General features: G+C 58.9%; 8 protein-coding genes across 8 annotated transcripts; 5 read left to right on the top strand and 3 right to left on the bottom strand.

Annotated features, from left to right (window-relative positions):
* Window positions 1-1,337: 1,337 nt before the first annotated feature.
* BXZ73DRAFT_77420 (NAD(P)-binding protein) lies at window positions 1,338-2,483 on the top strand (the record flags this gene model as incomplete). The annotated part of the gene is made up of 7 exons (XM_048022665.1): window positions 1,338-1,379; window positions 1,437-1,457; window positions 1,515-1,649; window positions 1,702-1,808; window positions 1,841-1,904; window positions 1,955-2,228; window positions 2,284-2,483. The coding sequence occupies 7 exons, from the start codon at window positions 1,338-1,340 to the stop codon at window positions 2,481-2,483; spliced, it is 843 nt and encodes a 280-aa protein (XP_047877980.1).
* Window positions 2,484-3,626: 1,143 nt separating this feature from the next.
* Window positions 3,627-5,350, top strand: BXZ73DRAFT_89876 (uncharacterized protein; the record flags this gene model as incomplete). Its single annotated transcript, XM_048025424.1, has 11 exons — window positions 3,627-3,759; window positions 3,813-3,840; window positions 3,901-3,973; window positions 3,997-4,092; window positions 4,172-4,228; window positions 4,329-4,376; window positions 4,465-4,561; window positions 4,624-4,681; window positions 4,750-4,765; window positions 4,839-4,992; window positions 5,088-5,350. The coding sequence occupies 11 exons, from the start codon at window positions 3,627-3,629 to the stop codon at window positions 5,348-5,350; spliced, it is 1,023 nt and encodes a 340-aa protein (XP_047877979.1).
* Window positions 5,351-6,735: 1,385 nt separating this feature from the next.
* Window positions 6,736-7,953, top strand: BXZ73DRAFT_46712 (NAD-P-binding protein; the record flags this gene model as incomplete). The annotated part of the gene is made up of 5 exons (XM_048019743.1): window positions 6,736-6,823; window positions 6,906-7,009; window positions 7,075-7,570; window positions 7,633-7,742; window positions 7,879-7,953. The coding sequence occupies 5 exons, from the start codon at window positions 6,736-6,738 to the stop codon at window positions 7,951-7,953; spliced, it is 873 nt and encodes a 290-aa protein (XP_047877978.1).
* Window positions 7,954-8,462: 509 nt separating this feature from the next.
* BXZ73DRAFT_101241 (Clavaminate synthase-like protein) lies at window positions 8,463-10,155 on the bottom strand (the record flags this gene model as incomplete). Its single annotated transcript, XM_048014837.1, has 11 exons — window positions 8,463-8,579; window positions 8,635-8,738; window positions 8,797-8,825; window positions 8,877-8,983; window positions 9,041-9,047; window positions 9,112-9,206; window positions 9,263-9,347; window positions 9,402-9,705; window positions 9,761-9,855; window positions 9,924-10,012; window positions 10,066-10,155. The coding sequence occupies 11 exons, from the start codon at window positions 10,153-10,155 to the stop codon at window positions 8,463-8,465; spliced, it is 1,122 nt and encodes a 373-aa protein (XP_047877977.1).
* A 993-nt stretch (window positions 10,156-11,148) lies between these two features.
* Window positions 11,149-13,886, top strand: BXZ73DRAFT_77416 (P-loop containing nucleoside triphosphate hydrolase protein; the record flags this gene model as incomplete). The annotated part of the gene is made up of 3 exons (XM_048022664.1): window positions 11,149-11,264; window positions 11,452-13,421; window positions 13,456-13,886. The coding sequence occupies 3 exons, from the start codon at window positions 11,149-11,151 to the stop codon at window positions 13,884-13,886; spliced, it is 2,517 nt and encodes an 838-aa protein (XP_047877976.1).
* Window positions 13,887-14,579: 693 nt separating this feature from the next.
* On the top strand, window positions 14,580-17,040 carry BXZ73DRAFT_26216 (uncharacterized protein; the record flags this gene model as incomplete). Its single annotated transcript, XM_048017731.1, has 5 exons — window positions 14,580-14,846; window positions 14,898-15,879; window positions 15,932-16,129; window positions 16,186-16,355; window positions 16,405-17,040. Coding segments are annotated over 5 exons (2,253 nt in total), but the record flags the coding sequence as incomplete, so codon positions are not given.
* A 591-nt stretch (window positions 17,041-17,631) lies between these two features.
* Window positions 17,632-20,726, bottom strand: BXZ73DRAFT_77414 (uncharacterized protein; the record flags this gene model as incomplete). Its single annotated transcript, XM_048022663.1, has 7 exons — window positions 17,632-18,501; window positions 18,560-18,810; window positions 18,860-19,018; window positions 19,095-19,289; window positions 19,352-20,171; window positions 20,228-20,665; window positions 20,709-20,726. 7 exons carry the CDS (start codon window positions 20,724-20,726, stop codon window positions 17,632-17,634), a joined length of 2,751 nt encoding a protein of 916 aa, XP_047877974.1.
* Window positions 20,727-25,192: 4,466 nt separating this feature from the next.
* BXZ73DRAFT_77413 (uncharacterized protein) lies at window positions 25,193-25,907 on the bottom strand (the record flags this gene model as incomplete). Its single annotated transcript, XM_048022662.1, has 2 exons — window positions 25,193-25,608; window positions 25,715-25,907. 2 exons carry the CDS (start codon window positions 25,905-25,907, stop codon window positions 25,193-25,195), a joined length of 609 nt encoding a protein of 202 aa, XP_047877973.1.
* Window positions 25,908-26,747: the final 840 nt, after the last annotated feature.

The raw sequence follows: 26,747 nt of genomic DNA, 5'->3' as shown, positions 1-26,747 counted from the left end.
TATATTACGACTGCGCCCTGTAGTTGTATGTCATACATGTCCATCCCGTCAGTAATTGTGACAACAATTTTTGCTGTCCGCCAGAGCCCAAATCCGCCGCTACTGCAGCGCACGAAGCGGGTCGAATACGAAGCGGGTCACATGGGCATACACTGCAAGGGCTATGAACTGATATCCGAACGAGATAACACTGTATATATGGGCGCCGATGTCAGGTGGAGAAATTCCAGTCAAATATCACTGGGACATTGCAGTGGATGTCGTAAGATGTTTCCGCTGTAGGTTATCCTGAGTTATACCGGACGACTGGGCGTGTAGCTATGACCTTCGGTGTTGCACATCGTCAGCCTGGCCACGTCAGTGGGCAGAACTTTGGGCCATAGTCGCACTCGTACCCGTTGGATGTGAAGAACGCAAGATATTTGGGCTTGGTCGCAGTCTCCGGTTCACGCACAACTTCGAACAAGACATTGCCCTTTGACTGGCAGCGCTACGCTCTCATCAACGCCATTTGGACCGGCGTTCGGCCCTTGGCACATGGTGCGCTTTCCCCAACAACCATTGCCTTCTGGTCTCGAAGACATGGGCCGGGTGTTCTTTCCGACTACTCCGGAATCCTTGGAGACAAGAGCTGAGAGACTGTAGAGTTTCGGACCAATTTTGCATGAAACGCGCGCTCTGTGGATGCACCCTTGCCCCTTCTTCCCCACGGTGCTTTCGAGAAGATCACCTGCGTTTTCACTGAGACATTGAATGTTCAGGCCCAGGTTTGTCTCCAAGTGCATGTACACCGTCATGAAGACGGCGCTCAACATGATTACAGCCAAGTACGCGGTTACCCTTCTCGGCCCTCGGGAGGTCTACTGTGCAATCCGTCGGCCCAGGCATGATCATCCTGATCGGGGTGCGGTGATGCCTACGATTTCCAGTGAGTATTCTCGTTGCTCTTGCCCTGCGTTCTCGTGTCCAGTGGATTCGACTGTTATCACGGCGATATCGCTCTTTGTAGGGTTAAATCCAGCCTCTGATCAGTCATCTTGTCTATCCGATCGGAAGGTGCCGCAGAATTGGATCGCGGTCTTGCGTCCGTAAAGGCCGGCTCCTCGGTATATTTGTCAGCAATACACGCCGTGTTTTCGACTCACCTCCACCCGAACCACTGGGAAATGTCTGACCGAGCATGTAACTCGGACTTCAAATTGTGTTCTGGAAGCGTCCTCGCGATAAAGATGCTTACGCTTCTCACCCAGACAGCGCCGTCTGTCGAGTATATGTACAGGGTAGACATCTGTCGATAACCTCACCCTCACATCTCATCTTGTCTCCTGTGAATCGCAATGCCTTCATACGCCATCATCGGAGCCTCCCGTGGTATCGGGGTGAGTGTGTATTTCTATTGAAATCGCCTATATTTGACCGAACTACTTCAACCACAGCTCGAATTTGCCATTCAGTTGGTTCGTTATATATTTCACGAGCCTCCCCTGATCTGCGCTGCTGAACGCTTTTCGCAGGGTAAAGTTGCGGGGAACACCGTATTTGCTGTCGTCCGCAACCCCGACACGGCGAAGAAACTTGAGCCCGTAGTTTCCGCACACCCCAATGTCCACATGATCAAGGGCGACATGGAAAGCGCTGCGTCTCTGCAGGTAAGAGGCTCAGTCGGAAGAGTCGTCTGCAGACCTAAAGCACGTGCATTAGTCTGCCGTCGCCGACGTCTCCAAGATCACCGGCGGGAAGCTGGACTACCTCATCGTCAACGGCGCCCGCTTGCTCACGGCCAACTTCCAGTTCACCATCGATAAATAGTGAGCGTTCTCACATGAGGTCGCTGTATCAGCGCTAAGCTCATTGCATTCGTTAGCCCCGACGCGCAGACTCTCGAAACCGACCTGATGGATGGGGTAAGTGCCCTCTCCTCCCCACGCGCTTCCTCCCGCTCAACGCGCCCCAGTTCCGCATCAACGCCGTCGGAGCCGCGCATTCTGCGAACGCCTTCCTCCCCCTCCTCCGCAAGGGCGGCCCGAAGAAGATCCTCTTCGTGGCCTCGACGGCCGGGGACATGGACTTCGCGGTGGCGAACGATTTCGCGAACAACTGCCAGTACACGGCGTCCAAGTCGGCGATGAACATGATCGCCGCCCAGTTCGCGATCGCCCTCAAATCCGAGGGCTTCGTCGTGCTCGCGATCAACCCGGGCATGGTGAACACGATGGCCGAGGACCCGAGTGAGTGTCCCGGATCTACGTCTTCGTCTGGATCGCTGACTGTGGGGCGCTGCAGACGACTTCCAGACGGTGCTGAACATGGTGCCGGATATGGTGAAGAAGTTCAAGGAGAACTATCCCGAGTGGAACGGGCTGCCGATCACACCGACGAAGTCGGTGTCGATGGTTCTTGATGTGTTGCACAAGGCGGGCCCGGAGTCGTCTGGGAAGCTCTTGTCGCACCACGGCGATAAGGCGTGGTTCGACAGCGACTAGCCTTGTGTGATCGAGGCTTGAAGCTTGAAGCACAACTCCACTTGTAGTAAACCAGCTTTGTGATGCTGTATTCTGGAAAAAAAAAAAGAAAAAAAAAAAAAGACACTGGCGGCATGAGCACTGCGACTGATATCATGCAGCCTCCATTGGCCGGACGAATAAGGTGGATGTATACGTAGAACATCTCAAGACTTACCAGTCTAAAGGGATTTCACGGGAGATCTCCATCGTTCCGGCCTGCCGATCTCTTTGTACTCCGGTATATGCGGTTCATGGAGAGTCGCATCTGGCATGGTATCACGCACTGATAATTAAGGCCGCAGGCGCCTACTGTCACTATGTACGGCTTTGTTACGGACCATCATCCGCTTTCCCGCGGATTCAAAGCAATCCGAGTGCGGCTAGGCAGCACTCACTCCATCACAGGCCACCACCGCTGGCCAGGCCGGTCCCGACGTGCGATACTTTTGCTGAATGCTTCCGAGGTAGGTCTTCCAAACATCCGCCCTAAGATTTTGCGGTTGGCCAGGCACGCCGGCATGCATCTTGATAGCTTCGTGAAAGACGTGGCAGGCAGACACACGTCCACAGCCCTAAGCTGATCCAACGGGGCCAGTAGCGCTCTTATTATCGTGATGTCCGTGCTTCACGGCTTCTCCCAGCTCCATACACTCCCTCGCCGTGGCAAGTCCTGGCAAGTCTCGCCGCTGAAAAGCTTGCAATAAGGCCGGGAAATTGCTCAGTGGGCCCACGAACACACCCGGTATGCGGAGGCCATACTATTGCCGCTCCGTCTCTCATTGGTCACTCGGGGCGCTGAGTCCTGACAGTGTCGCCGGAGGCTTCGAATGCTGTCCCACGTCCGTTTACCCTTCTTCAGCCGTTCTCCTTCTCCTCTTCTACCAGCTACGTTCCCCCGCAGGTACCAACTCTTGCATCGACGGCTGCACTCTGACCATTCAACGGCTGACAGCACTTCCACCCGGTGCATACGGCCGGGCCTGGACCTGATACCGGCTTCCGTGATCCCTGTCGGTCTCGGCGACACCCCGCGCGTTATAACAGTCCTCGGCGTTGAAGGGACGTCTCGTTTAGCCCCCAGCGGTCCCCATCGTACCCCACGCACTCCGCCAGCACGCTTGGATGTACTTCTCAGCTCGAACCGCAAGTCTCGCCCTGCTGTCCCTGATGGCGGCGGTTGTGGCGCAGGAGTACAACCTTGTCAAGGAGTACGCCGGCCCGTCGTTCTTCGACGATTGGTCCTTCTACAACAACGGTCAGTCGCTCCTTGGGTGGCCGCCTCGCGCTGCGCTCACACGCATTTTACAGTCGACAATCTGACACATGGGAACGCCTTGTGCGTTGCAGCCACGTTCCCCCCCGCGAGCGTACGCCTAGCTGACGGGCTTCGCCGCAGCTTCGTAGGAGACAGTCAGGCGTCGAGCGCCCGGCTCGCCTTCGTCAATGACGCCGGGAACGCCGTCATGCGCGTCGACAATGCTCTGTACTCAAGTACGGCCAGAACCGCAACGCTATCCGCATATCGACCAAGGACCAGTTCACTGTCGGCTCGGTCTGGGTCACGGACATCCTCCACGTTCCGTTCGGGGTGCGCCTCCCGCCGCTATCGCGCTCTGTATCCGCGCTGACTGCCTGCGCTCCTCCTCCTGCCCGCGCCATCTCCACAGTGCTCGGTGTGGGGCGCGTTCTGGTCTTCGGCGCCCATATGGCCCCTGGGAGGCGAGGTACGTGCTGGCGCCGCCACGTTCCCACTCTGCGCACGCCGCCCCTCGTGGCGCGGGCTCCCGTTCCGCGCTGACCTGTGCCGCAGATTGATACTTCGAGGCGGTAAATCAGGACGCGCGGAGCCACATGGGGCTGCACACGAACCCGGTAGGCCTCTCAACCACCGCCCAGGCGAGCGTTCAGACACTCAACGTCACTGGGGGCAGGGATGCACGCACTCGTCAACGCGGTGCAGACGAGCACGCTCGTGAACTCCACCAATTGCGACATCAACGCGAATGGGAATCAAGGCTGCATCGTGACGAACCCCGACCCTGCGTCGTACGGCCAAGGTACGAGTAGGAATGCGCGCGCGCCCCAAAGTTCGTCGCTGACGACTCGTGCGCCCTCGCAGCGTTCGCGAACGCCGGCGGAGGGGTGTACGTGACGGAGTTCGCGACTTCGGGGATCTCGTGAGTCGCACCGACGCGTATCGGCTCCACGCATTCGCATGCTGATCGCCTCTGGCCGCGGCTCGTAGGATCTGGGTCTTTAACGTGGGTTGCGGCCCGTGCGTTCGCGTGCAACGTGTCGCTGAACGTGTTTCCTCTTTTCGCAACCTTGATACAGCGGACGACTCTCCCGAGTTCGCTCCAGGGAAATCAGAGTGCGATAGACACCTCTACGCTCGGCGCCCCGGTCGCGAACTGGCCAGCCGACGGCTGTGATGTTACGGAGTTTTTCCAGCCCCAAGAGATCGTCTTCGACATCACCCTCTGCGGCGGTGCGTGTCCCTCTCTTCGAGTGCACTTTCCCAGCCGCGAGTCCCGCGGGCGCCGGACCGCGTCCATGACATCACTCTCACGCTGGCTCCCGCAGACTACGCCGGGGCGGCGAGTATCTTCCAGCAGACGTGCTCCGGGGTGTGTTATCAGGATTTCGTCCTCGGAGATCCGTCGCACTACGACACCGCCTTCTTCGAGGTCGCGTACCTACGCGTGTACGGACAGCCCGGCGAGCTCACCGTCATCCAGACCTCGGGCGCGACCGCACGCATCGCGGCGTCCCGCGGTTCCCAGGCGCTTCTGCTCCTGGTGACGGTGCTCGCGGTGGGGCTGCTCTTGTCCGCAGGCACGCCTTGATGAACATGACAGTGCGTATACGTACAGTTTTCGCACTGATGCCTTGGGGTGTGCTGACAGGACTCGTTATAGCTTCATCGTACGCGTGGCGTCCGATTAACGACGACGGCGAGGCGTTACCGGAAGGCGCCATGCATCGTGGATGGACACTTAGACACCGCTTCCCCGCTGCTCTGCTGCGCTTTCGACCTCGATTCGCTCTGTAACATGCACACTCGGACGTTGCCACACGCTAACCATATAGATCTATCTTATGTTCAAACATGTATGTATCCCCGCGGACTTTCTGGACAGCCTTACGCAAAGCTTCTGTGCTAGCGCCGCCGTATCCTCGCCGACTGACGTCCCAGCAAGTGCGCGACGTCGCCACAGGACGTGCTGGTCGATTCATTTGCCTCCCTGATGCTGCGAGGACCTTGTGGCGCCTAGGGCGGTGCGCAGGTAGGTTCACGAGAGGAAGGCAGCATGCACATCACCGAACCTTCCGCCCGACCCGCCGTGCTGTAATTTGACAACTTGGCAGGTTCCCGCCTCGTTCTCGCCCGTCCGTACCCCCGGCTCGCGCCGCAGGCACGAAAGGCAGCAGATCGTCTATACTGCAGTCGCCATGCGACGGTGTTCCGCGCGCGCGCCTGTGCTCGGGGCGGAGCTGCCGTCAGCCGGCTGCGGGCCTTCTCGTCCTCTTCTCCATCTCCTCCTGCCCGCGCGGGGCCTCATGTCGCCCTTCTTTCGCGGCCGCACCACGCATCGACGGGCCTGACAGCGTCCAGCGCGCTCTCGTCGCATCCTGGCTGCGCGAGACCGCGCTGGAGGTTATAGCAGGCCGCCGACTGTGGGGACTCTCCGACTTCGCTCTCGCGCCCGTGTCCCTCTGCGCCCCGCACCATCACGAACCGGATTTTTCAGCAAGGGCGACCCGGGTCCGACCCCGATCAGCAACTTCTGCCCCACGCGCGGCTCGCGAGACCCTCAGAGTCACAGCGCGCGGTGTCGGCCGACGTCCCTCTCAGTCCTAAACAGGTTGGTGCCCACGAGCACGCCGTTCATCTCTGTTTCACTTTCGATATCCGGTCTCGTAAGCGACAAATGGCGTTCCTACTTAGAGCGTGCTCCCCCGAACATTGGCTCGCTGCCACCTGCACCCGCCGCTGTCCCTCGCCCCGTTCACCACCCTCCACGTCCACGCCCCCGCTCGCGCCTGCACCCGCGCCTCCCCCGCGCTCTCATCGCTCTTCCTCTCGCTCTCGCCGCGCGTGCCGCCCGCGACTGCACCCATCTTCCACACCACCAGGGCCCCCCTTCCTTCCCCCGTCCCCGACTGCTCTTCTTCCACGATGCCCACAGCCACGACATCGAACCCCACCTCCGCCAACGGCTTCTCCAGCATGCGCGCCTCCACCTCGACTCTCTCCGAGATCCCGTCGCTCTTCGGCGTCGAGGGCCTCGTCGCCGTGGTCACCGGCGGCGGCACAGGTGCGTCCAGCACGGGCTGCCGGTTAACCTCCGCCTGCGCCCGCTCATCTATCATATTCGCTAACACCCGGCGCTCCCGCAGGGATCGGGCTCATGATCGCCAAGGCGCTCGAGCACAACGGCGCGACGGTCTACATCGTCGGCCGCCGGCTCGACGTCCTCGAGCGCGCCGCGCGCGAGCACAGCGTGCGTGTCTCCGCCTCCGCCGCGTCCCCCACACCCTCCGCTGACGCGCTCTCGCCAACCCCCAGCGCCACGGCCAGCTGATCCCCGTGCGGGGCGACGTGACGGACCGGGAGTCGATGGCGGCGGTCGCGGCGGCGGTGCGCGAGCGGCACGGGTTCGCGAACGTGCTCGTGAACAACGCGGGGCTCGCGACGAACTTCCTGCCGAAGCTGCCGGGCCCGGGCGAGGCGGACATGAAGACGTACCAGGCGCTGCTGTGGGACGCGGGCACGCCGGCCGAGTTCGGGGCCGCGTTCGACGTGAACGTGAACGCGGTCTGGTACGCGTCCGTCGCGTTCCTCGACCTCCTCGACGCGGGGAACCGCCGCGGGGGCGGGGGCGCGACGAGCCAGATCATCACCGTCGCGAGCGGGGGCGGGTTCCGGAAGGACGACAAGGTGTTCAGCGTGCCGTACACGCTCTCGAAGTCGGCCGCGACGCACCTCGGCAAGATGCTCGCGCACTTCCTCAAGGACTGGCAGATCCGGAGCAACGTGATCGCCCCGGGCATCTTCCCCTCAGGTGCGCCGTGCACGCCCCGGAACGGGCGTCCGTCCGTGCGCGACGCACTCACGCACACACAGAGATGGTCGACGGCCTGATCTCCGACGAGTACGTCCGCGCGGGCGTGCCGCTGCACCGCGCAGGCACCATCGACGACATGGGCGGGCTCGTGCTGTTCCTGACGAGCAGGGTGCGTCGTGTTCTGCGGCGTCCGGACGGAAGCTGACCCGCCTTCTCGCGCGCCGTCGCGTCCGCCGCGTTCGCCCCGCTCTTCCCTCCGTTCGCTGTCCTTCCGTTCGCTCCTCTACGCGCCGCGGTCTTCCCAGGCGGGTTCCTATCTGAACGGGACCGTCCAGCTTATCGACGGCGGACGGCTGCTGCTGTACCCGTCGAGCTACTGACCCCGCGTTCGCACTGCGCAGTGGGTTCGCGTGCGCCTGGCGCCCGCGCGGGCTCTTGATGGAGCTGAATTGGAACGGATGGTGGATTGGGAATCGTATACTAATATAGAGCGAAAGTAGCTCTCTAGCTCGTGCCGCATCTTGGCCGCATCTTCTTCTCGCTCGCGCGAACTCACATGTATCCCTACGTCCCACGATAGCTGTAGCACGCTCTGTAACTAATTCCATGCCTGTTTCTGGTGGCTCCTTGGGACACGACCGCTCCTTGCTCCGCGCTCGCATTCCGGGACATCTTATTTCATTTAAGACACGGGAAGTATCGTTCGACGTTAATCCGAATTAGAGACGAACAGAGGTTCCCCGGTCTCGTGCCAGCGGAGGCCGAACGCCGAGGTCTCGCTTCATGTGTTGTATTCCGTCCCCAGCATGGTTGTCTCCTCTGGTGATAACGTATATAATACAGCGTGTACAATTTAGAGTGTACCAAGATCCGGTGTGATTACGCAACGCTAATGGTCGGCCTTGGAGTGGGCGTACGTGGCCTCGAGGCGCGACTTGACGTACTCGCCGGCGGTGACGACCTCGTACTGCGCGGGGTGGTCGTCGGAGATGCAGCTCGGGAGGGCCTGGTGGGTGGGGACTGTCTGTGTTCGCGGAGGGGAAAAAAGCTCCGCGGCTCACCTCGAGCTTGACGTCATAGTCCGTCCCGAAGAAGAGCGGGATCGAGAATCGGCCCACCCCGGCCCGGTTCACCGCCCGGTGCACCGTCGAGCGGAACACGTCGTCTGCGCGTGTCGTCAGACAACGGAGAGCCATGAGCATGAGGAGAACCTTTCCACTCACTCGTCCAGCGCGCGAACTGGTCGCCCAGGCTGTGCGTGGGGTCAGGCCAGGCAAATCGCGGAGCGAGAGCGGGCACGGACTTCACCACCAGCGTCCCGGGGATCGGGACAGCGTCGACCCACTTTTTGTGCGCGTTCAGGACCTGCAGCGCGCGCACGTCCTCCTGCTGCCACAAAATTGTGAAGCACTGTGCAAAGATCCGCGGTCGGTGATACGTATGTGCGCGTGCCGTCAATCACCGCACCTCATAACTGTCCGTGCCACCCGCTCGACGTCAGCCAGCGTGCAAGGGGGGACGGAGAAGGGTTCACCAACTCCGTGTGAGCGCCGATACCCTGCACCCGGTCGTCGACTACGCCGGTCTGGGGCGGGTAGTAGAGCAGGCGCATGATCGCAGCCGGCTTCGTCGTCTGAAGTGTAGGTTCGATGATTTTTTGTGTCCCACCAGTAACGACTACGTACGCACCTTGTCGTCAAAGAAGTTCTCCGGGAGGTTGAGCGCGAGCGCGAAGAGCGGGAACAACATCTGTCCGACGAGCACCGCCGCGTGGCTGCGAAGGAGAACAGGGTAGCTGCGAGTGGACACAGACGACCAGTATGCTCACTAATACCCCAGAACGGCCTCCCGAAAGCCGGGAAGGGCGTCAGGCCAGACGTTCTCCCCTGCCATCGCGCCGTCGGACGCGCGGGCGAGGCCGTCGGGCTCCTCCCAGCCGAGGTCGAAACCTTCGTGGAGGTCGCCGCGGTTCTCCGGGTTCGTGTTCTCGCCGAGGAGCGCGGTGTAGCCCTTGAAGTTCGCGCTCTTGTGGATGTCCATCGCCACCTTGGCCTCCAGCGGCAGCGCAAAGTACTGCTGTGCGGCGGCGACCGTGTCTGCAATCATAGACTCGGGTATTCCGTGGTTCTTGACTGCAGGCGCCGTGAGACGGTGGCAGACGAGCGCGGCGAGAAGGCGCACACGCACTGTAGAAGAAGCCGACGTTGATGGAGGCATCCCGTATCTCGTCTGCTAGCGCGCGCCGGACCTTGGGGTCGGGGCTCTTGGCGTCTTGAAGGTTTCTGAAAATGTAGTGGGCGGAGGTCACTTTTGGGTGTCCTGGACAAAGAGAAGAGGATAAGCCGCGCACATGATTGGGATATCGTCGAAGGTGCTATCTGTGCGGAACCTGCGAACACTAGCCGCGGGCGAGGAGGAGGAGGAACCATGCGGGTTGACCTGTGAGTGTGGTTATATACTGGTGTGTTTCTGAATACCACTCACTGGTTTACAAATTTGAGTGGGGCGAAGCCACATGAGAGTAGGAACGAAGCCGTGTATCGCCACCCGGCGATATCGAGTGGTGGGCGCTTGCGGCGCATTCCAGCCAAATATTCTATGTGAAGGCAACAATGACGCCATTCCTCTTTCACGAGGCCGTTCACGACCTCGACGGGCAAGTAATTGTGGAGATGCGGCAGGCATGCCACTGCACAACCAATGGAACTGCGTGCTACACTGAGACTTCAACCATTCCTTGTTATGTCCGTGTTGCGACAAGAGCTTCCCGGATGACTCCAGGCCTTGTACAGCACGTCAATGCCGATTTCGGCGAAATCCCGCCTCAGCCATTCTGTACATCGCCAACCCACGGGGGAGTTTGTTTAGAGCGGAGGAAGAAGACTAGTGACGGCCGCAACATTGGACATCAAACCAAGCCGAGTGTGCTTGACGCTCGACTGCTGCAGAGCTTGGAGAACGCAATCGGGTAAAGCGCATAAATATTCGCGTTTTCCGTCGTCGGGCACGTGGCGTGAATGACAACATGTGATACGAAGCGGATGTGTGTCATCGACGCCGCAATGCATCACACTTTGTTGCCAATCTCCAGTCCTGCAGAAGACGGCGTAGGAAGAGGGCAGGTTTGAGCGCAAGACGGTGTCGTTCACACTCTTGGGTCAAACAGGGTGTCTGATGGCTCTGCGCAGGTGACGGGGCCGAGACCAGTGCCAGAACTTAGAAGCGGCTGGCCCGAGCTGGTTCAGTCTGGGGAACGAGCTCGAACGGAACACGGGACGGGATCTCAACCCGATCTGCCGCCCGCCGGAAGACCTCGGGACGATGTTTCGAGCGCCGCCGCACCCCTGTAGCCATGACAAGCCAGGGCAAGCCCGAAACTCCGAGTCGAGGGTGGCCTCAGGTTGGGGCTCCGCCCGAAACACATGGCGTGAGAGCGGGTCAAGCGCATGACAACAAGTCCGTGGCCGGAGGGCACCACGGTACCAACTTGACCTTCGACTACCACGCCCTGATCGTACTCCTGCTGCTGCTGCGACCTCGAGCAGTGTTTCTTCCACGCTCACGCTCGAAGCAAAATGGCTCTGTCGTATTTCCCCAACGCCTCGTGCGGGAGCTCGCCACAGCCAACCGCCGAGAGCTCTCCCAAACATACCGAAGCGATACAGGAGGCGTATGTCGAACATAAGGACAGGTGCGTCTTCGTCTTGCCTTTCTACTGCCTGTGCGGGGAGGACATTGGGACAAGGGTCACGCACGGCGAGGATAGTGGACTTGGACGCGTGGGCAAGCTGTGTTTTCGCGCGGAAGCAGGCGGGGAATGCAGAACCTTCCCCACAGGCAGTCGATGCACCGTCAACCCGGCACTCACCGCACTTCAGGTTGCTCACCGCTTTGGACTCCACCAAGTCGATCCTTGGGGACCTTCGTCAGTTCAACAAGGACGACTGGGTCGTTCGTTATCCCCAGCTCCAAGAGCAGCCTGCCTCCTCCGAGTCCACTTCCAACCGACGGAAGAGCGCGCGCCGTTCCCTGTCCTTCCCCGATGACCCCTCCTTCCAAGCCGATGTCATAGTCTCCCCTGCTCGCGCCGGGCTCACCCGCTCCGTCACCCTCGCCACTATCGAGGACAAGGAGGAGACGTCTGCCGAGACTGAAGAGGATGACGATCGTCTTGTCTCTGCATCCGACTTTAACGTCTTCCGTCTTGACCTCAAGCTCGGACCCCAGGGCTCCTCCGCCTCTCCGGCTGCGCTCGTCGCGCAGCTCGAAAAGTCGTCGATCGCGAACCTCCTCGATGACCGGATCCTGAACGCCGCTGGTCACCTAGACAAGCTCCGCTCTCGTATTGAGGACACGTCCTCCAAGGTTCTTGTTACCGGTGATCTCAATGCGGGCAAGTCCACCTTCGTGAACGCCATCCTGCGCAGGAACGTCATGCCCATCGACCAGCAGCCCTGCACGACCGCGTTCTGCGAGGTCCACGACGCGTCGGAGAACAGCGGGAAGGAGGAGGTCCACATTCTCAAGGAAGGAGCGACCTACTCTGTCACCGACGAAAGCACCTTCACTCGGGCGGAGCTGTCGGACCTCGACTCAATTGTGTCCGAGAACGAGGATGAAAAGCAGGTCCTTAAAGTTTACCTTGTCGACCCCCGCGACCCTCATACTTCGCTTCTCAACAACGGCATCGTCGACATTTCCCTCATCGATGCCCCCGGTCTCAACCGCGACAACACGCACACTACGCGCGTCTTCGCCCGCCAGGAGGAGATCGACGTCGTTGTCTTCGTAGTTTCCGCCGAGAACCACTTCACACTTTCTGCGAAGGAGTTCCTCACGAATGCTAGCAACGAGAAGGCCTACCTGTTCATCGTCGTCAATAAGTACGAACAGATCAGGGACAAGGCCAAGTGCAGGCGTTTGGTCCTCGAGCAGATCAGGCAGCTCAGCCCCCGGACCTACGAGGATGCCGAGGACCTCATCCACTTTGTCGACTCCCAAGCGGCTCTTGGCGAGGATTCACCTTCCTTCGGTCAGCTCGAATCGGCTCTTCGCTCTTTCGTCCTCACCAAGCGCGCCAAGTCGAAGCTTGCCCCTGCATCGACGTACCTGATCAAACTTCTCTCCGACATCGACCTCCTTGTCGGCGCCAACGCCATTGTTGCTCAGACGGAGCTCAACCGCGCTCGCGACGACCTCAGCCGTGCCAAGCCTGTGCTCGAGAAGATGAAGAACGGTCGTGAGGCTCTGGAGGAAAGCTTGGAGGCAGTGGAAGACAACGGTGCATCGCGGACGCGGATGCGCACGAAGGAGATCCTCTCGAACGCCCTCGACAGCGTTGGCGCTGGCAAACTCGGCATTGCGTCGTCTTCCGTGGCTCTGCCCTCATACCCTGGTCTTGTCGGTATCTGGGACTACGCCCGTGAAGTTCGCCGTGCTCTGCTCGCCAGCTTGGACGCTGCCGTCACGCTCGCGGAGGACGAAGCGCGTCTGGTCACCGCGGAGGCAGTCAACAAGATCTCCCAACTCGGCGACGAGCACCTGCCTGAAGGCGTCGAGCGGTCCCGTCGCGTCTTCATGCCCGAAGCGATGTTCTCGTCTCGTGCGGGCAACAGGGGCAGCCGCCGCTCGCGCCAGAACTCTGGCGCCATTGTTGCTGGTGGTCTCTACGGTCTCGGCATCGGCCTCGTCCAGCGCCCCGACATGCTCGAGACGACCTTCTTCGACATTTTCGACGTCCACCACCAGTTCTGGGTCCAGTTCGGCGACGCAAAGCACGAGGGTGACGAGGTCGCCGTCAGCACACTCGGCGTCGCTTCCATCGGCCTCGGCGCGCTCACCATGCTCGGTGGCAAGGTCGTCGGCGCCGGAGCCTGCTCGAGGGCATCGTCCGGTCTGGAACTTGATCGAGAACGAGTCTGCCCGGCGCTGGGCGGCGCCCGTCCTCGGGGCGGTCGCGATCGGCGTATCGGCATACCTCGTGGTCGAGCTCCCGAGCACAATTCCGCGTACGGTCGGACGGCGGATCAAGGCCACGATCGCGAAGGAGGCGGAGGAGCAGGGCGAGGAGGGTTCGTTCGCGGGGGCGCACGCGCTGCGCGTGAGCCGAGAGACGCGCAAGGTTCTCCGGCTCGCGTCCTACGACCTCCGGGAACGCTTCCGGGCGGCGATGGACGAGCGCGGGAGGGAGGTGCACGGCGCAGAGGAGGCGGCGCGTCGGACGGAGAAGGCGGTGGGCTGGTTCGCTGCGGTTGAGCAGCGTACGGGCGAGGTGCGCGAGTCGGTCGCGCTCGTCGCGTCGGCGTCGGCGTGAGCCGTCGTCATTCGATGGTGCGTTTGTTGTTTGTGATTCACCGCATACTCCCCCTTCCACCCTCCCCTTCGCCTTCGCCCGTACATCGTTGCCCCCTTCCCCGGCCCTGTGCCCCCAAGGTCTTGCATTACCCCTTACTCCATCCGCCTCCTGCCGCGCCCCGTCTTCGCTCCCGTCCCCGCTGCGTGTCCCACCTCCACCTGAGCCATAATAGATCTCGGCTCGCTAGACCTTGCCTCCGCTCGTTCACGATCCTGTCCCCGTCCTTGCCCCTTGTTACTGAAACGTCTTCGCACCTCACCCCCTTATGCGTCACCTCTTGCTCGCGCGTTTGTTTGTTTACGACCTCCCGCTCGACATACTTTACGACGACTGTGTATTGCCTGTACTACGACCTCCGGAAGCGACGACGAATGCAAGCGGGCCGCGCGGCTCGCGGATGTTTATAGTTCACAACGTTGGTTTGAGGAAGGCTTTGAAGTCGTAAGCGCCTACAAGCTCTGAAGGTCGGACGGCGTTTATGCGCCTTATCAGCGTGTCAAAGTCGCATTGCACGACTGGTCCGGCCCGGGGAAAGCCAACCGTGCGAAGGGCGCATGGAATGCGCGGGGGGAAGATGGATGTTGACCTGGACTAATATGCCGCCTCTACTCTGCAAATGCCGCGAGATCCCTCACCATCATGAACGATAACACGTCGCGCTGCGTTTATGACATCCCTACCCCCCTCTCGTATGTCGACTACATGGACCCCGAACGAGCGCGACTTCGGGCTCGACAGCACTTGGATGAGAACAAATATCATATCGCTGGGCCAATGCCACCCTCGGTCTTCATGGACAAGTTCTTTCCTCCAAGAAAATCTGCTGAACCCAGCAAGGTGCAAAGACTTGCCAGTCGAGGCGCGTTCAACGCGGTTCCATCCCAAGCCGATACAAGCGCGGAGATATTTGATCCTTTGGTATGTGCTCTACAAATCCCGCCCTGCGTGTGTTTGTGACCCCGTTCCCAGGTTGTCGCCCTTAATAAGAGCACCAAGTTCAAATCACGATGTCCCGGATTTGTCTTTGACGTCGCTGCCACGAGAACCGTTCGCCAGGACAGGCGCGGATTTATGAAGCCTCACGTTTGCTGCTACACCCAATCCAACCTGGAGGCTGTTAGATCCGCAGATGTATCGTCGCGCATCGACCTTGGGTACGCCGAATTCTTCATCCACGTTTCCCCGGACCCCTCGCGCGATTTCTTCAACGACCCCCCATCGGACCTCGCCGATCGTTCCACGCACGAGTTCCTATCACGCTCCTCCAGCCCATACCGGCAAAAGTACATCGACGAACTTTTTGGCCAGCACATGTCCTACGTCGGCGAGGTTTTTGCTCGTCAACCCCGCATATTCGTGTTCTCGGTCGCACTTCACGGCTCCCGATCACGACTGCTCTTCTGGGATCGCGCGGGCTGCGTCGTCTCCGAATCGTTCGACATACGGAAAGATCCCGACATCCTCTGCGAGTTCCTCTGGCGATTCTCCGACAAAGGAGACTTGGGGCGCGGCCACGACGTCACGGTCCAACCTGCGCTGTCGGCGGAAGAGGAGTTGTTCCGGGACGCTCTCCGCGAATATGCCGAGACTCAAGTTGGCGACGACGACGACCTGGAGGAAGAAATTAACCGACACTATGCTCCAGGCCAGATTTACGCGGCACAGATCCTCCACCGCGGCTTCAGCGCTTGTGACGAGAACACACGGAGATACGTTTTCTCGAGACCGATTGCCTGCTCGCACGAGCTGTCGCACACGGGGACGCGCGGCTACTGGGCCGTGGATGTGACGACGAAGACGGTGGTATTCCTCAAGGATACGTGGCGGGAACCGGCATTGGAGGCGGAGGGCGACATCCTGCGGCGCTTGCAAAACCTCGGGGCACGCAACACACCGGTGCTGGTTTGGCATGGGGACGTTGCTTGGGTGATACACTACCCGAAAGTGCGGCGTACACTCACTAGTGAGTACGATTCTGCCTCCTCTTATGATTGAGGGCTGAGGACCAATAGACAGAGAGTTCCAGACGACAGTAGCCAACAACGAAACGTCTTCCTCGTGGCGATGTCAAGTGGATGGAAGTCGGTCTCACCTTCGCCAACGTCGACACTATCGCCTGGTTTCTGGGACCGTTGGACGGCCATTCAGCACCGTGCGTGGAACGAAGGAGTTACTTAACGCTGGACTTGACGTCTTGACCGGTGCGTACGGGTTGTTCTTGCGTTCGGACGACTGTCTTGCTTACGGGGTAGCGCAGCCATGCGAGATGCCCTGGAGAAAGATTCACGCCTCCATCGGGACATCAGCCCCGGGAACATCGTTCTAGTCAAAGAAGCGGACGCGGACGTACGAAAAGGATATCTCATCGACTGGGAGCTTTCGTGTGGGCTGACTGACGAAGGCGACGCCGAGGTGACCGGACGGGTGGTAAGTAATCATCACCTCTCAGCATATGAAGCCTAAGACCCGGGCACAGGGGACGTGGCGATTCATGTCCGTTCGTCTCCTCAATTGGATAGCGCACAACGAGCGCAAGCACCGCTTCCAGGACGACATGGAGTCTCTGCTCTGGGTGATGTTGTACAGCGCGCTCATGTGGCAGCCGCACAACTACTCGAACACCGTCCTTCGGGAGGTAATCCGCAGCTTCTTCGATTCGCGGATGTGGCTGTCCTCAGAAAAACTCTGGTCCGGAGGTCATTCCAAGGGGCAGCAAGCCCTCACCCGCGGGGCGCTCCCTCCTCTCAAGTTTGGTAGCGCAGCTTTTCAAGACTGGTTCGACTCGATGACCTCGTATCACTCCCCGCTCCCCACCGACTCGGAGGAGTTCCAGGACAAGTGGACCGATGACGCCTTCATCCACCAGTTCTGGACCGACTTCCTCGGCTCGCACATCCTGGAAACGGCGAACCGCAACGAGCACATGCCCGGAGACAGCATGAGCGAATCCGACCTGAGTTCGCGCGCTGCTCCGGACGAAAGCAAAAGCCCGCCTTTCCCGACCTCTGATGCCGAAGCCCGCAAGCGGCAGGATTCCTCGCTCGAGCCTGCTTCGGACACCGGGAGCTCGACGCCAGGCGCCTCGCCTACGGTCAGAAAACGGGCGCGTTCGATGCCGCCAGCACCACAGGTTCCGCCCGATGTACCTGCGCCAACGAAGGTTCTGCCACCCGTGCGGCGCAGTACGAGGATTCGGGAGCGGCAAGACGCGGTGCAAGATCGTCCTCAAGACGCCGAGCCGACGAGAAGAGCCACCAGTGGGGGTGTTAGAGCTAGGTCAGGAGGCAGGAGAGGGGGCACTCGGAGGCTGTCGACACGGTAGTGGATTGAGTCTCTTCATATCGATGTTGCAGCTTCATGTACGTGAGTTAAATGTTTGTTGCGCGTCTTCTATGCGTCGGCCTGCGCCCATGTTTCGTGTTGCAGTAGTGCTAAATCGCTACAACGCGCAGAACTTCCGTCCTCACGAGAATAATTCTTACGACGCTAAGTTACAAGTATATAAGACAGGCAATCTAGATCGCAACCACGAGGTGAAAGTTTGGATTCGCGATTCCGCCGCGTGGACGATCAGGATGTCGCGCCCGGATCCATTCACCGGCCTACATTACTCTGTCAGCACGATTTAAACGGTGGTGGATTGACATCAGCTCACTTGTGTTGCCGCGCAATCCTTCAGCCCGACCCGCCAGCTGGAGACGTGTCACGACAAGATAGGCTGCTTCGAGCGGGAGCCCGCACGGGTCTTCCTATGTTCGACGTTGGGGCGCGAAGGTCCTGGACTCGGCGGCGTTATGTCCGGCCGGGACGAACGGGCGTAGACCGTGGCGGCACGAGACCGTGTGGTTCGGACCGTCGCGGTGTCGGGGGGAGCGGAAACAGTGTCTGACCCGTCATCTTCGAGAATCATGTCCTCATCGGCCTCCATGAGGTCGTACGCATCGCCGGGCAGAACGACACTACTATCGTCCTCCTCGAGAGCCCCGGTGATTTCTGGAATGGTGCTGAGGACGCTTGTCGAACTGGAGGCGGTCGACGTCGCTCGGTGGTTTCTGATCTTCGGCCGGGGGTCGCGCGCATCCGAGCGTCCATGCTCAGCGAAGAGGGCGTTGTCGCTGAGGATACTGGTCCAGGAGCAGCGGAGGGACTTGATGTACTCTTGAAGATCCTCTGTTGGCTGTACGGCGGTGCTCAAATCCCTAGTGCGGATATCCGCCCAGCGGGTGACCAGATCAGCCCAAGACCGCATGCCCGGAGCTTTCCAGAGCGGAATGGTCTGGTGGATGCGCTCGCCGTATTCCTTCTTCCCTAAAGGGGCCAGAAGATTCCCTGGTTGCAGAAGCGCTGCCTTCTGTACGTCGGGGAATAACGTGAGTGTGACGCCCCCTTTGATTCCTGGGGGCAAGCCGTCCTCCGTGTAGAACAAGGCACAGTAAAGCACCGAGTACAGAAGCGAGTCGATGTCATGTAGAATCGTCGAGTAGAGAGGGATTCCTTTCGAATCGAGTTTGAAGCCTATGCTTCGTTCAACCAAGTGGTAGAGCGGCTGATAGGCGGTGAATGGAAAATCGACCTGGATAATACGTGCGTTAGCCGACTAAGAAGCCCAAGGGAGGGAACATTGGACTTACCGAAGCTGCCACGTCTTTCTTCTCATCCGGGGCCATGGGGTCGTTGGTCTCGGGTTCGTCCGGGTTCGTCGGCGCGGTGTGTGAGACATCCCAGTTGATCAGGTATCCCGTCCTTGGGTACCTGCGAGGCTTTTCGCTACCGACATCACGGTATAGCATAATGTTGTTCGGGCTGACATTCCGATGGAGTCGTGGGGTTTTGTTGGGAAACTCTTCCGTCGGATGAAGATTGAAGTAAGCATATGTGAGTGCTGTAGTAAACCATCAGTCCGATGAATCGCAGTGCAGCGTTGCACGTACCTCGAAGTACACCGCGACCCGCGTACAATAGCTCTTGAGTCCCCCGAAGGCGCGTGAGGAAATAGCCAGCCTCTTTCATAATGAGGCGATAGTGGACCATCCTCACGGTCTCCAGGTTCTGGCGTACCTCGGGATACACCCACGCTGCGTCCACATAGTCTTGTGTAGAGTCGCTTGTGTATCTGATAATATTTGGTAAGTACACGAAAATCCTGCAGAGTGGGGCGCAACGCACCGGTGTACTTGAGTAAAATGTGCTCTTTGGGATTAGGGCCGAAATCCTCAGGGTAGTCGGTGATGTTCAAGGGGCCGCAGCGTGGGCCAGAAACGTCCTTGTGGTGCAGCACTGTCGGGATATGGGGGACCTCGAAACTGGACAGCTCCTGCAGTATATCGCCCTCGGGCCTGCGAGACTCGAACCTCCAATATCCTTCAGGAGAACGACCTGATGAGAGCCTCCGTCGACAAGAACTGCCCAATACAGCCGCATACCCCTCCCAGTCAAGGAGTGAGGGACAACGATGGGACGAGAGATGAGTAGACGGCCTTGACGGGCCGGTTCCATCAACTCCGGGTCAGGGGGGAGGGAAAGAGGTATGCTCGAGATGACTCCTGGATCGCGATGCTCCATCAGGTAGTACTCGCTCGAACCACGGACCTTAAATGTACCGATTCGCAGCCTTGCCACCTGGGTTCGTATATGTTTCGTGATCTCCTTTTGGAAGAGCTCGTCGTCCGCGAGGGTTCCAAGCTGGACGCTACAATCGAAGCCGCGATCGTGCTGACTGATCCGTGCGTAACACCACAAGAATTCGCATAGCAGGTGCGGATGGGTGAGGATATCGAACGCCCTGGACACGACGGCGCCCGCCCGATCCCAGCGAATGAGCCGTGCGCTGGTACCGCAAAGGGACACAGAGAACACATGCTGACGATGTTGTCGCTTCACTACCTCCAGGGCGTAGTTGATGATCTGGCCGAGATGCTCATCCGAATTGTTGTTTGTAAATGAGGCGGGTCGTGGTACGAAGTCGTTGTCAACGATGGGGTCGACGAAACAGTCCTCGCTTTTGTTTTTCTTGATCTCAATGAAGAGAGCGACGAAACCCATGTCGGTCCGAACGCCGGCGCTATGCGGATATTTGCTCGAGAGGTAGTGATAGTGTACCTCGGGATAGGCGGAAACGTCGGGCTTGACAGCACCTTGACCATGCTCCCCTGCTTCGCTTGTATCCGGTCGTTTGGCGGTGATGCAGAATACGAAGCCAGGGCACCGAGATTCTCTGTCAGCCGTCCTGTTCACGGCTTCGACCTGCAGGATAGCAATATGGGTGTGCACACACAGAATTGAGGCGCAACGAAACTCACCAATGGACTATAGATATCTTCCTCCTTGGATGGCGCACTTGGGATGCCAATGAAAGCGTCGGTGGGGTCAGACATATCATCCTTGCCAATTTGGTTGCATTTGAGAAAATGTTCCAAAAAGGTTTGCACCGGCATGGGTCCAAGGATATGCTTCTTCGTCTCCCCCGCAAGCCTTGAGTAATGAGACGACGAAAGTAGGTTGACAGAAGGTTGAGCATAGGACTGCCTGCTCGTCTCCTTTGGAAACACGTGGATCATTGGTATGTTGTAGGCCGTGGCTGGGATGGTAGTTATTGGAGGTCGATGATCCTGGAGGATCGTTGATTGAGACTTGTTGGAATCGAGATCACATTCGGAGGATTCTTCGCTTGCGGGTACGGCCTTGTCGTCAGGATCCTTAGCTGTATAGCTCCGGGACGATGAAGGGTGCTGAGAGGGCTGAGCAGACAATTCGTAGGTGTATCATAACGGAAGAACTTACCTCGCTCGGGGGCGCCATTCGACTTCGTACCAGTGAGGCCCCGGGAAACACTGAAGGGATTCTCTGTAAGATTTGCACGGATTGTGGAGGTGCGAGGCGGTAGGACGAGTGACCGAGGAAAAGAGCGGGGTGAAGAGACGGGGAATGAGGAAGCGAATGTACGGGAGATACAATAACACTCACGGGCATATCTCAGCGTTCACGATCTCGAGCTCCCGGCGAAATCTCACACGCAGTCGGCTTCGCACGCAGGGCACGACCTTGCGCTCCGCCCAGTCAGACGGGCGCGGAATTGCGCGCTTGCCCTCGTCGACATGTGGAAGTCACCAGCCTGTCAGTCGACGTTGTCAACGTCCCAGGCTGGCCACGCCAAGTGCGATTCGTCTGAGGGCAGCCTAGATCATGGAGTCACTGGGAAGGTCTAGAAGGCCGAGCTCGGGGGCAGCACTGGGCGTTGTGCAGGGGGACATTCGCAGTGGGCATGGTGCAGGTCGAGGACGGTGAGAGCGTCAGTCGGGAACGTCCGGCCAGGGGCGGCAAAGTGCGAGAGAGCGCCCAGGAGCCGACACCGCCACAGACGACCAGACAATGAGTCCCTCTCGTAACCTCGCTCTTGTTCATCTGTGCATTGTTCTAACTTCATCCGCTGTGGCAACCGTGTCGGTTCGTGCACATACACGTCTCTCCGGAAGCCAGAAGACCGTGGCCGCGCAAGTTGATATCACTGCAACAAAAGCTGATATCGCGTACGTACTTCGCACGACAACCGAGCAATAGTAAAGCTACCGACACATGACAGACACCGTGCCTCCCTCAATTGTTGTCTGTGGCAGATATCACATAATCTATCCATCTTCTTCCTGGAAGGCTGATGACGAACGTGACTTTCGACCGCAGCGATCCGGGTCGCTCGCTCTCGCCATTTGTTGTCGACCGAATGCACTTTGCAGATAACAAACCAATGGATGACGAGATACATGCATTCATCAAAAACCACGCACTAGTAAATGTCGTCGTGTAGCTCTCAATCTTGAGCGCTTGAGCGTCCATCCGTCCTAATAATGTCTACGTCAAGGCGAATCTTGGAAAATATCAGGAAATGCGCTTCAGCCAACTGCTTGCTCACTCACCCTCACGACAGGCAGCGTTCAAACGGCGGAATCGGGTAAATGGACCATTTGTGACGGAATCTCTGTATGCATCGGGCACTGGTCGATCCTTCAGGAAGGCGATGTACCCAAGATGGCGCCGTAAGGCATCCTATGCATCCGTGACCGTCCGTCCTTGCGGACGGACCGTGCGACGAGGCCGAGTGTTGTGCTCGAGGAAGTGATGAGCACAACGACGAGCGTTTTTGGGAGTAGAGCAAAAGGTGCAAAATGCGGTAACTCGATGACCACATACCGACGCAGTGACTGCCCCTCTGTACCCGTCCCGGCGGGTGAGATGACTGCACTGAATTCAAAACATAATGGTGTCAAGTCTCGCTGATTCAGAAGAACCGTCGATCCCACAGTTGTTGGGTGGGCACGGGATCGGAGGGGCTATCCTTGCAACCATTCAGACTCGTCAGGGTCGATGTCTTGCATGTTCAAGCTTTGTTCAAGCTTGACATCGTCGGCTTGCATATACGAGTGGTGGGCAGAACGTGACCATGGCGCGGAGCGTTCTCGCCGCTGAGGTGGTGACGATTGAAGTAGCGGTGGAGGAGACGAGCATGATAAATCGAGCAGCACGCCGAGAGGTCGACCGGACGAAAACAAGCACACAGCAAGTCAAGACGAAAGGGAGCAAAGCGACGGGCCCGCCACTGCCAGTCTTCAGCCACCCCGCGAGTCCTCCCCGCTTGGCGCTGGACCCCAGACAGCCAATCCCTTCGGAATCTTGCACTCTCCTCGTCCTATTCCTCACACTCTGAGTCTCCCCGTCACTGCCCGCCTCCAGGACCCACTGCCCCCTCTTCGCGTCTAAGCTCTGATAATATGGCCCCCCATCGCCGAAACGCACTTCGAACTCGAGGACGGATATTCAAGAGCTCCCTGGCACCCGTATATTTCCCTGCATTCAAGTCGCCATTGGCCGACATTCTGTAGCAATGAGGGGTTCAGCGGTACTTCCTCACCAACGGAGAGCGGACAGGATTGAGGCCGGCTCATGGTACGTCGTTGCTAGTCACCGGCAGCTCATCGAGTCTATAATGTGCAGGCTACTCGAGGATTCAACCTCTGACGTGCAATCGCGCTACCCGGCGTTGGTCTTCGCTCTTGCCGCATGCGCTTTGTAAACCATGGATACGTGCCGGTGTAGCTCTATATCAATCAACTTCTCACTCGAAGGTCGCACGGCGGGCAAAGCCACCTCAGCTTCGTCCACTTGATCTCCATCATTTCTCCAAGACCCGGGCCCGCATACGACAATGTTGATGTTTTCGCCAAGTATTAACCGCCGCTGTATCACGATGGACTATTCGGTCAGCGTCCACCTCCGTCGCCGACGTCTTTGGCAGCTCCCAATCGTGCGTTTCTCTATTCATGCGCACCTGTGCTCAGTTTCCAGCATGGGACCGCATGTTCCACCATGGTGCGTCGGAACTGACGCCTCGGATCTGCGAACGACCCTGACGCTCCATAGCAGTTGTCGCAGGCAAACGATGGTGTCAAGGACTCGGCTCGTCTGGACATTCAAGGTGGCGATAACCCTTCGTGGACTGCACCGTCAACATCCATGCCAATTCTCGGATATCCACACCGGCGACTTGACGGTGCTGTGAAGGGCTACGTCTTATCGACCGGCAATCTGCTCCGATGCGCGAGGAGAACGCGTGAAAACTCGACCCGGGGCAGCGTAGGCATTCTTGCTCGCTGGGAAAGGCACTTGGCGACAGAGTTGGTAGAGGCAGAGAGGATTCGCTGTGCAGTTGAGTTCGGAACAGTGCCTGTACTTTCGAGAGCTGTTTTCAACAGTAAGTATTTCCACTGGTCGACAGTACACCTTTTTGACTGCCTGTCCCAGCCAGTCTATGACGACGAATAACTCTCGGTCAATGAGGGATCTGTTGCGTCGAGAACCTACCCCTGCTGCGTGTTTAACGACGCCACTGAAGGGGACAGTCAACGATGCTGTGGTCGCCATGCGAGGAACGGAAGAGCTCCGGGGTGCTAGGTGAGTGGAACGCTTACTTCAGTCCTTTGAATTACTTGATCGCTGGGTTCTAGCAGCGATGCGAGCCGCGCACGCTCCGACCACGCCTGTGGGCCAGTAGAATACCCTGACTTCATGCACGAAAATAGCAGCGCCGGCACCCACAAGGACAACCCGACGTCGTCCGACACGACATCCTTGGAGGGACGTGGTCATGGACGATCAGGCTAGGAAACGACGAGTGCGCCACGAATGTCGATCACACTGTGCCGACCGCCGAGAGCGCGTCATCTTACAATCAGCGTCGTCGCAGACGGAACTTGGCATGGTGGATGAGTGCTCGGAGTGGATGAGGAGCTTGGTATCTGTTCCAAAGTTGTCAATACGCATCACCGCATTATGTACATACCTTTATGTTTCTCTCACCGTGAATGCAGTCCTTGACATGAAGGGTTGAGATGTGCGCGTCATTGTTCTCGTTCATCGTGTCTGTCCGTTCTTATGTACCTGAGCGCCGAGCGGTGACGGGGGTCTGGGTCCGATGCCATCACGCTCTCCGATATTCAAGCACCGACATGGGCCTCCGCTACGTTCTGCCGACATTTATCCTTTGCGACCGTCTTGATTCCCGTCTACGTTCACCTGGAACCCAAGTACAGACCGTCCACTCAAGCACACTCGAATACCGTGGTCTGATCGATCTTGACTCTGGGCCATCCCAGCGATCTTCTCTCCGTTACCAGCCAAAAGGACAACCCCACGGCCTGCCCAACACACAAGGATTTCAGCGCTGCGAACGAGATGTTTGATGCCCTTGTAAGTAACCGCCGTACACTTTTTTTTTTCAAGTATCATTGCACCACAGATCGATACCCCGAGCCGTGGAGCGACGGACATACATATATCAATGCCCAGGCCTTGTGTTCAGCTCGCTCGGATGGCCACTCGGCGAACCCTCACATCTACTAGTGCTCACCCGTGGCGTTGCCACGGCGCGTGCGGGCCTTTGGCCCTCTTATATAACGTGATATCGGCCAGTTATTTCAGAATTTTATACCCTGTCGGGATAGTGGGGTGTTATGTGACCCGGGCGTAACCCGAGCCAGCGCCAAACCGCTGTTTCTGGGCCAGTATTGGATCCTTGCGCAATCTGTCCCTACTCGTCCGCTCTTCGTGAAATTTGGTACATAGGAGGGCATGTGGATTCGGCACCCACGTGCAGAGTAGGAAGGCAAACGGAGGAGAGGGGGGAGATATATTTGCGGAACGGCGTTACCCCCGCCGCTTCTGGGGGAGGTATAGTATGTAGTCAGTTCCGCAGGGCATGTGCCCACCCCATTCAGTTACACTCTAATGCATGCCCACGCGCCGTGTGGTGAGCTGAAGGCGAGGAGTGCACTGTAGCGCCGGCTGGTGCGCGCCCCCGTGCGAGAAGGGACCGGAAGCGTCGGGGGGTCGGCCTCGTATAGCTGGTCCAGGACCAATATCGATAAGCCAGTTTCGCGCAGGAGCGCGAGCGGGCGACAGTGCTTAGCGCCCTCGTGCACCACCGCGCGACGTGCAGAGCGAGTCCGAGCACACCGCCGCAAGCACCGCACGCGTGTGGCGACATATCTGTATGCACCGCAGAACACCCGTGTGCATTTTGCGTGCGCGCGAGGATTCATGTCCAAACAGGACCTTGCACCGGGTGCAGTGGCCATTCCACGATACGATGCCGTGCTATTGCCATACCTCGCGAGGCTCGCGCGCGGGGAGTCTGCAGTGCACGCAGAGATATCGCCACGCGCGCGCGGTGCTCGCGGCGGTGCGCTCGGACTCACGCTGTACTTCGCACGGTGATGCGCGCTGAGGGCGCTACGCACCAGTGTGGCCCACTCCGAAATTGAACACGGCCCACTTGCGCTCGTGCACGAAAATCGAGCCAGCTGAAATGGTCTCATCTCCCCGCGCATCGACCTCGTAAACTCGGCCGAAAGACAGTCCCGACCTGGGGCGGCCTCGCAAGCTCGGCCACACAAAGGCGCCAGCCTCGCAAGCTCGGCCGCCGGCGCACATGGCAGCGACATGGCAAAAGCTCGGTTAGTTTCCTAGCCCTCGGCAATTTCGCGTAACGCTGCAAGCGGCGTACGCGGCTTACTAACACCACCGCTCCCTTCTTTATAGATAGATGGCGAATTTCCAGTGGTTTCAAGCGGCGACAGAAGGTCTGCGCATCAACTTATCATTCGATACACCAAGCTCTTGTTCAACATCTCTCCCGATCCCTCTCTTGACTTCTTTCGACGATCCCCTCAAAGCGCACCGAGGTTTTCAATAGGTTTGGTTCCGTATTATCCCCTGATGCCACTGGGTAAAGTTGGTAATCTAGTCGTTCGAGACTGGCAAACACCTCGAGCTCCTCCGCGACTTCCCCTGATGGTTCTCGCAAGTCATCCTTGGAAGAGGATCAGTCACACCCCGAGTCCACGCGGCGCTGGGCGACAACAGCGACTACGCATCGGTGTATCGCGGTCGGGGTGCCGAGCACGATCCCGCGTGCGCCCGGCCGAGGGATCGAGGCGATGATCATGAAGGTGGTGGCTATGGATGAGCAGAGGGGAGCGGGCGTTTTTTCATGCTTCTTGTAAGAGGCGATGGATATGCGCGGCAAGAGGTGTACCGTGCAGAGGAGGTAGCGGAGGGTGCACATGAAGATGGTGTGGTGTGCCTTGTCAATGAAACGTCTTCCCACCTGACCCCTTTGTGCATCACCGCTTGCTCGCGCGTTTGTCGATATACTCTTGGTTGATGGACGGCCATAAATCAGAGGGTTCAAACGGTTGAAGCTTTGAAGTCGGAAGCTCTGAAGTTCAGACGGCGTTAACGCGCCTTATCAGCGTGTCAAAGTTTGGTCAA

Source organism: Epithele typhae, assembly GCF_022376455.1.
Source record: "Epithele typhae strain CBS 203.58 chromosome Unknown BXZ73scaffold_23, whole genome shotgun sequence".
Lineage (NCBI taxonomy): Eukaryota > Fungi > Basidiomycota > Agaricomycetes > Polyporales > Epitheliaceae > Epithele > Epithele typhae.
The sequence above is the reverse complement of the archived record's forward strand: the minus strand, read 5'-3'. Positions and strand labels throughout refer to the sequence as shown.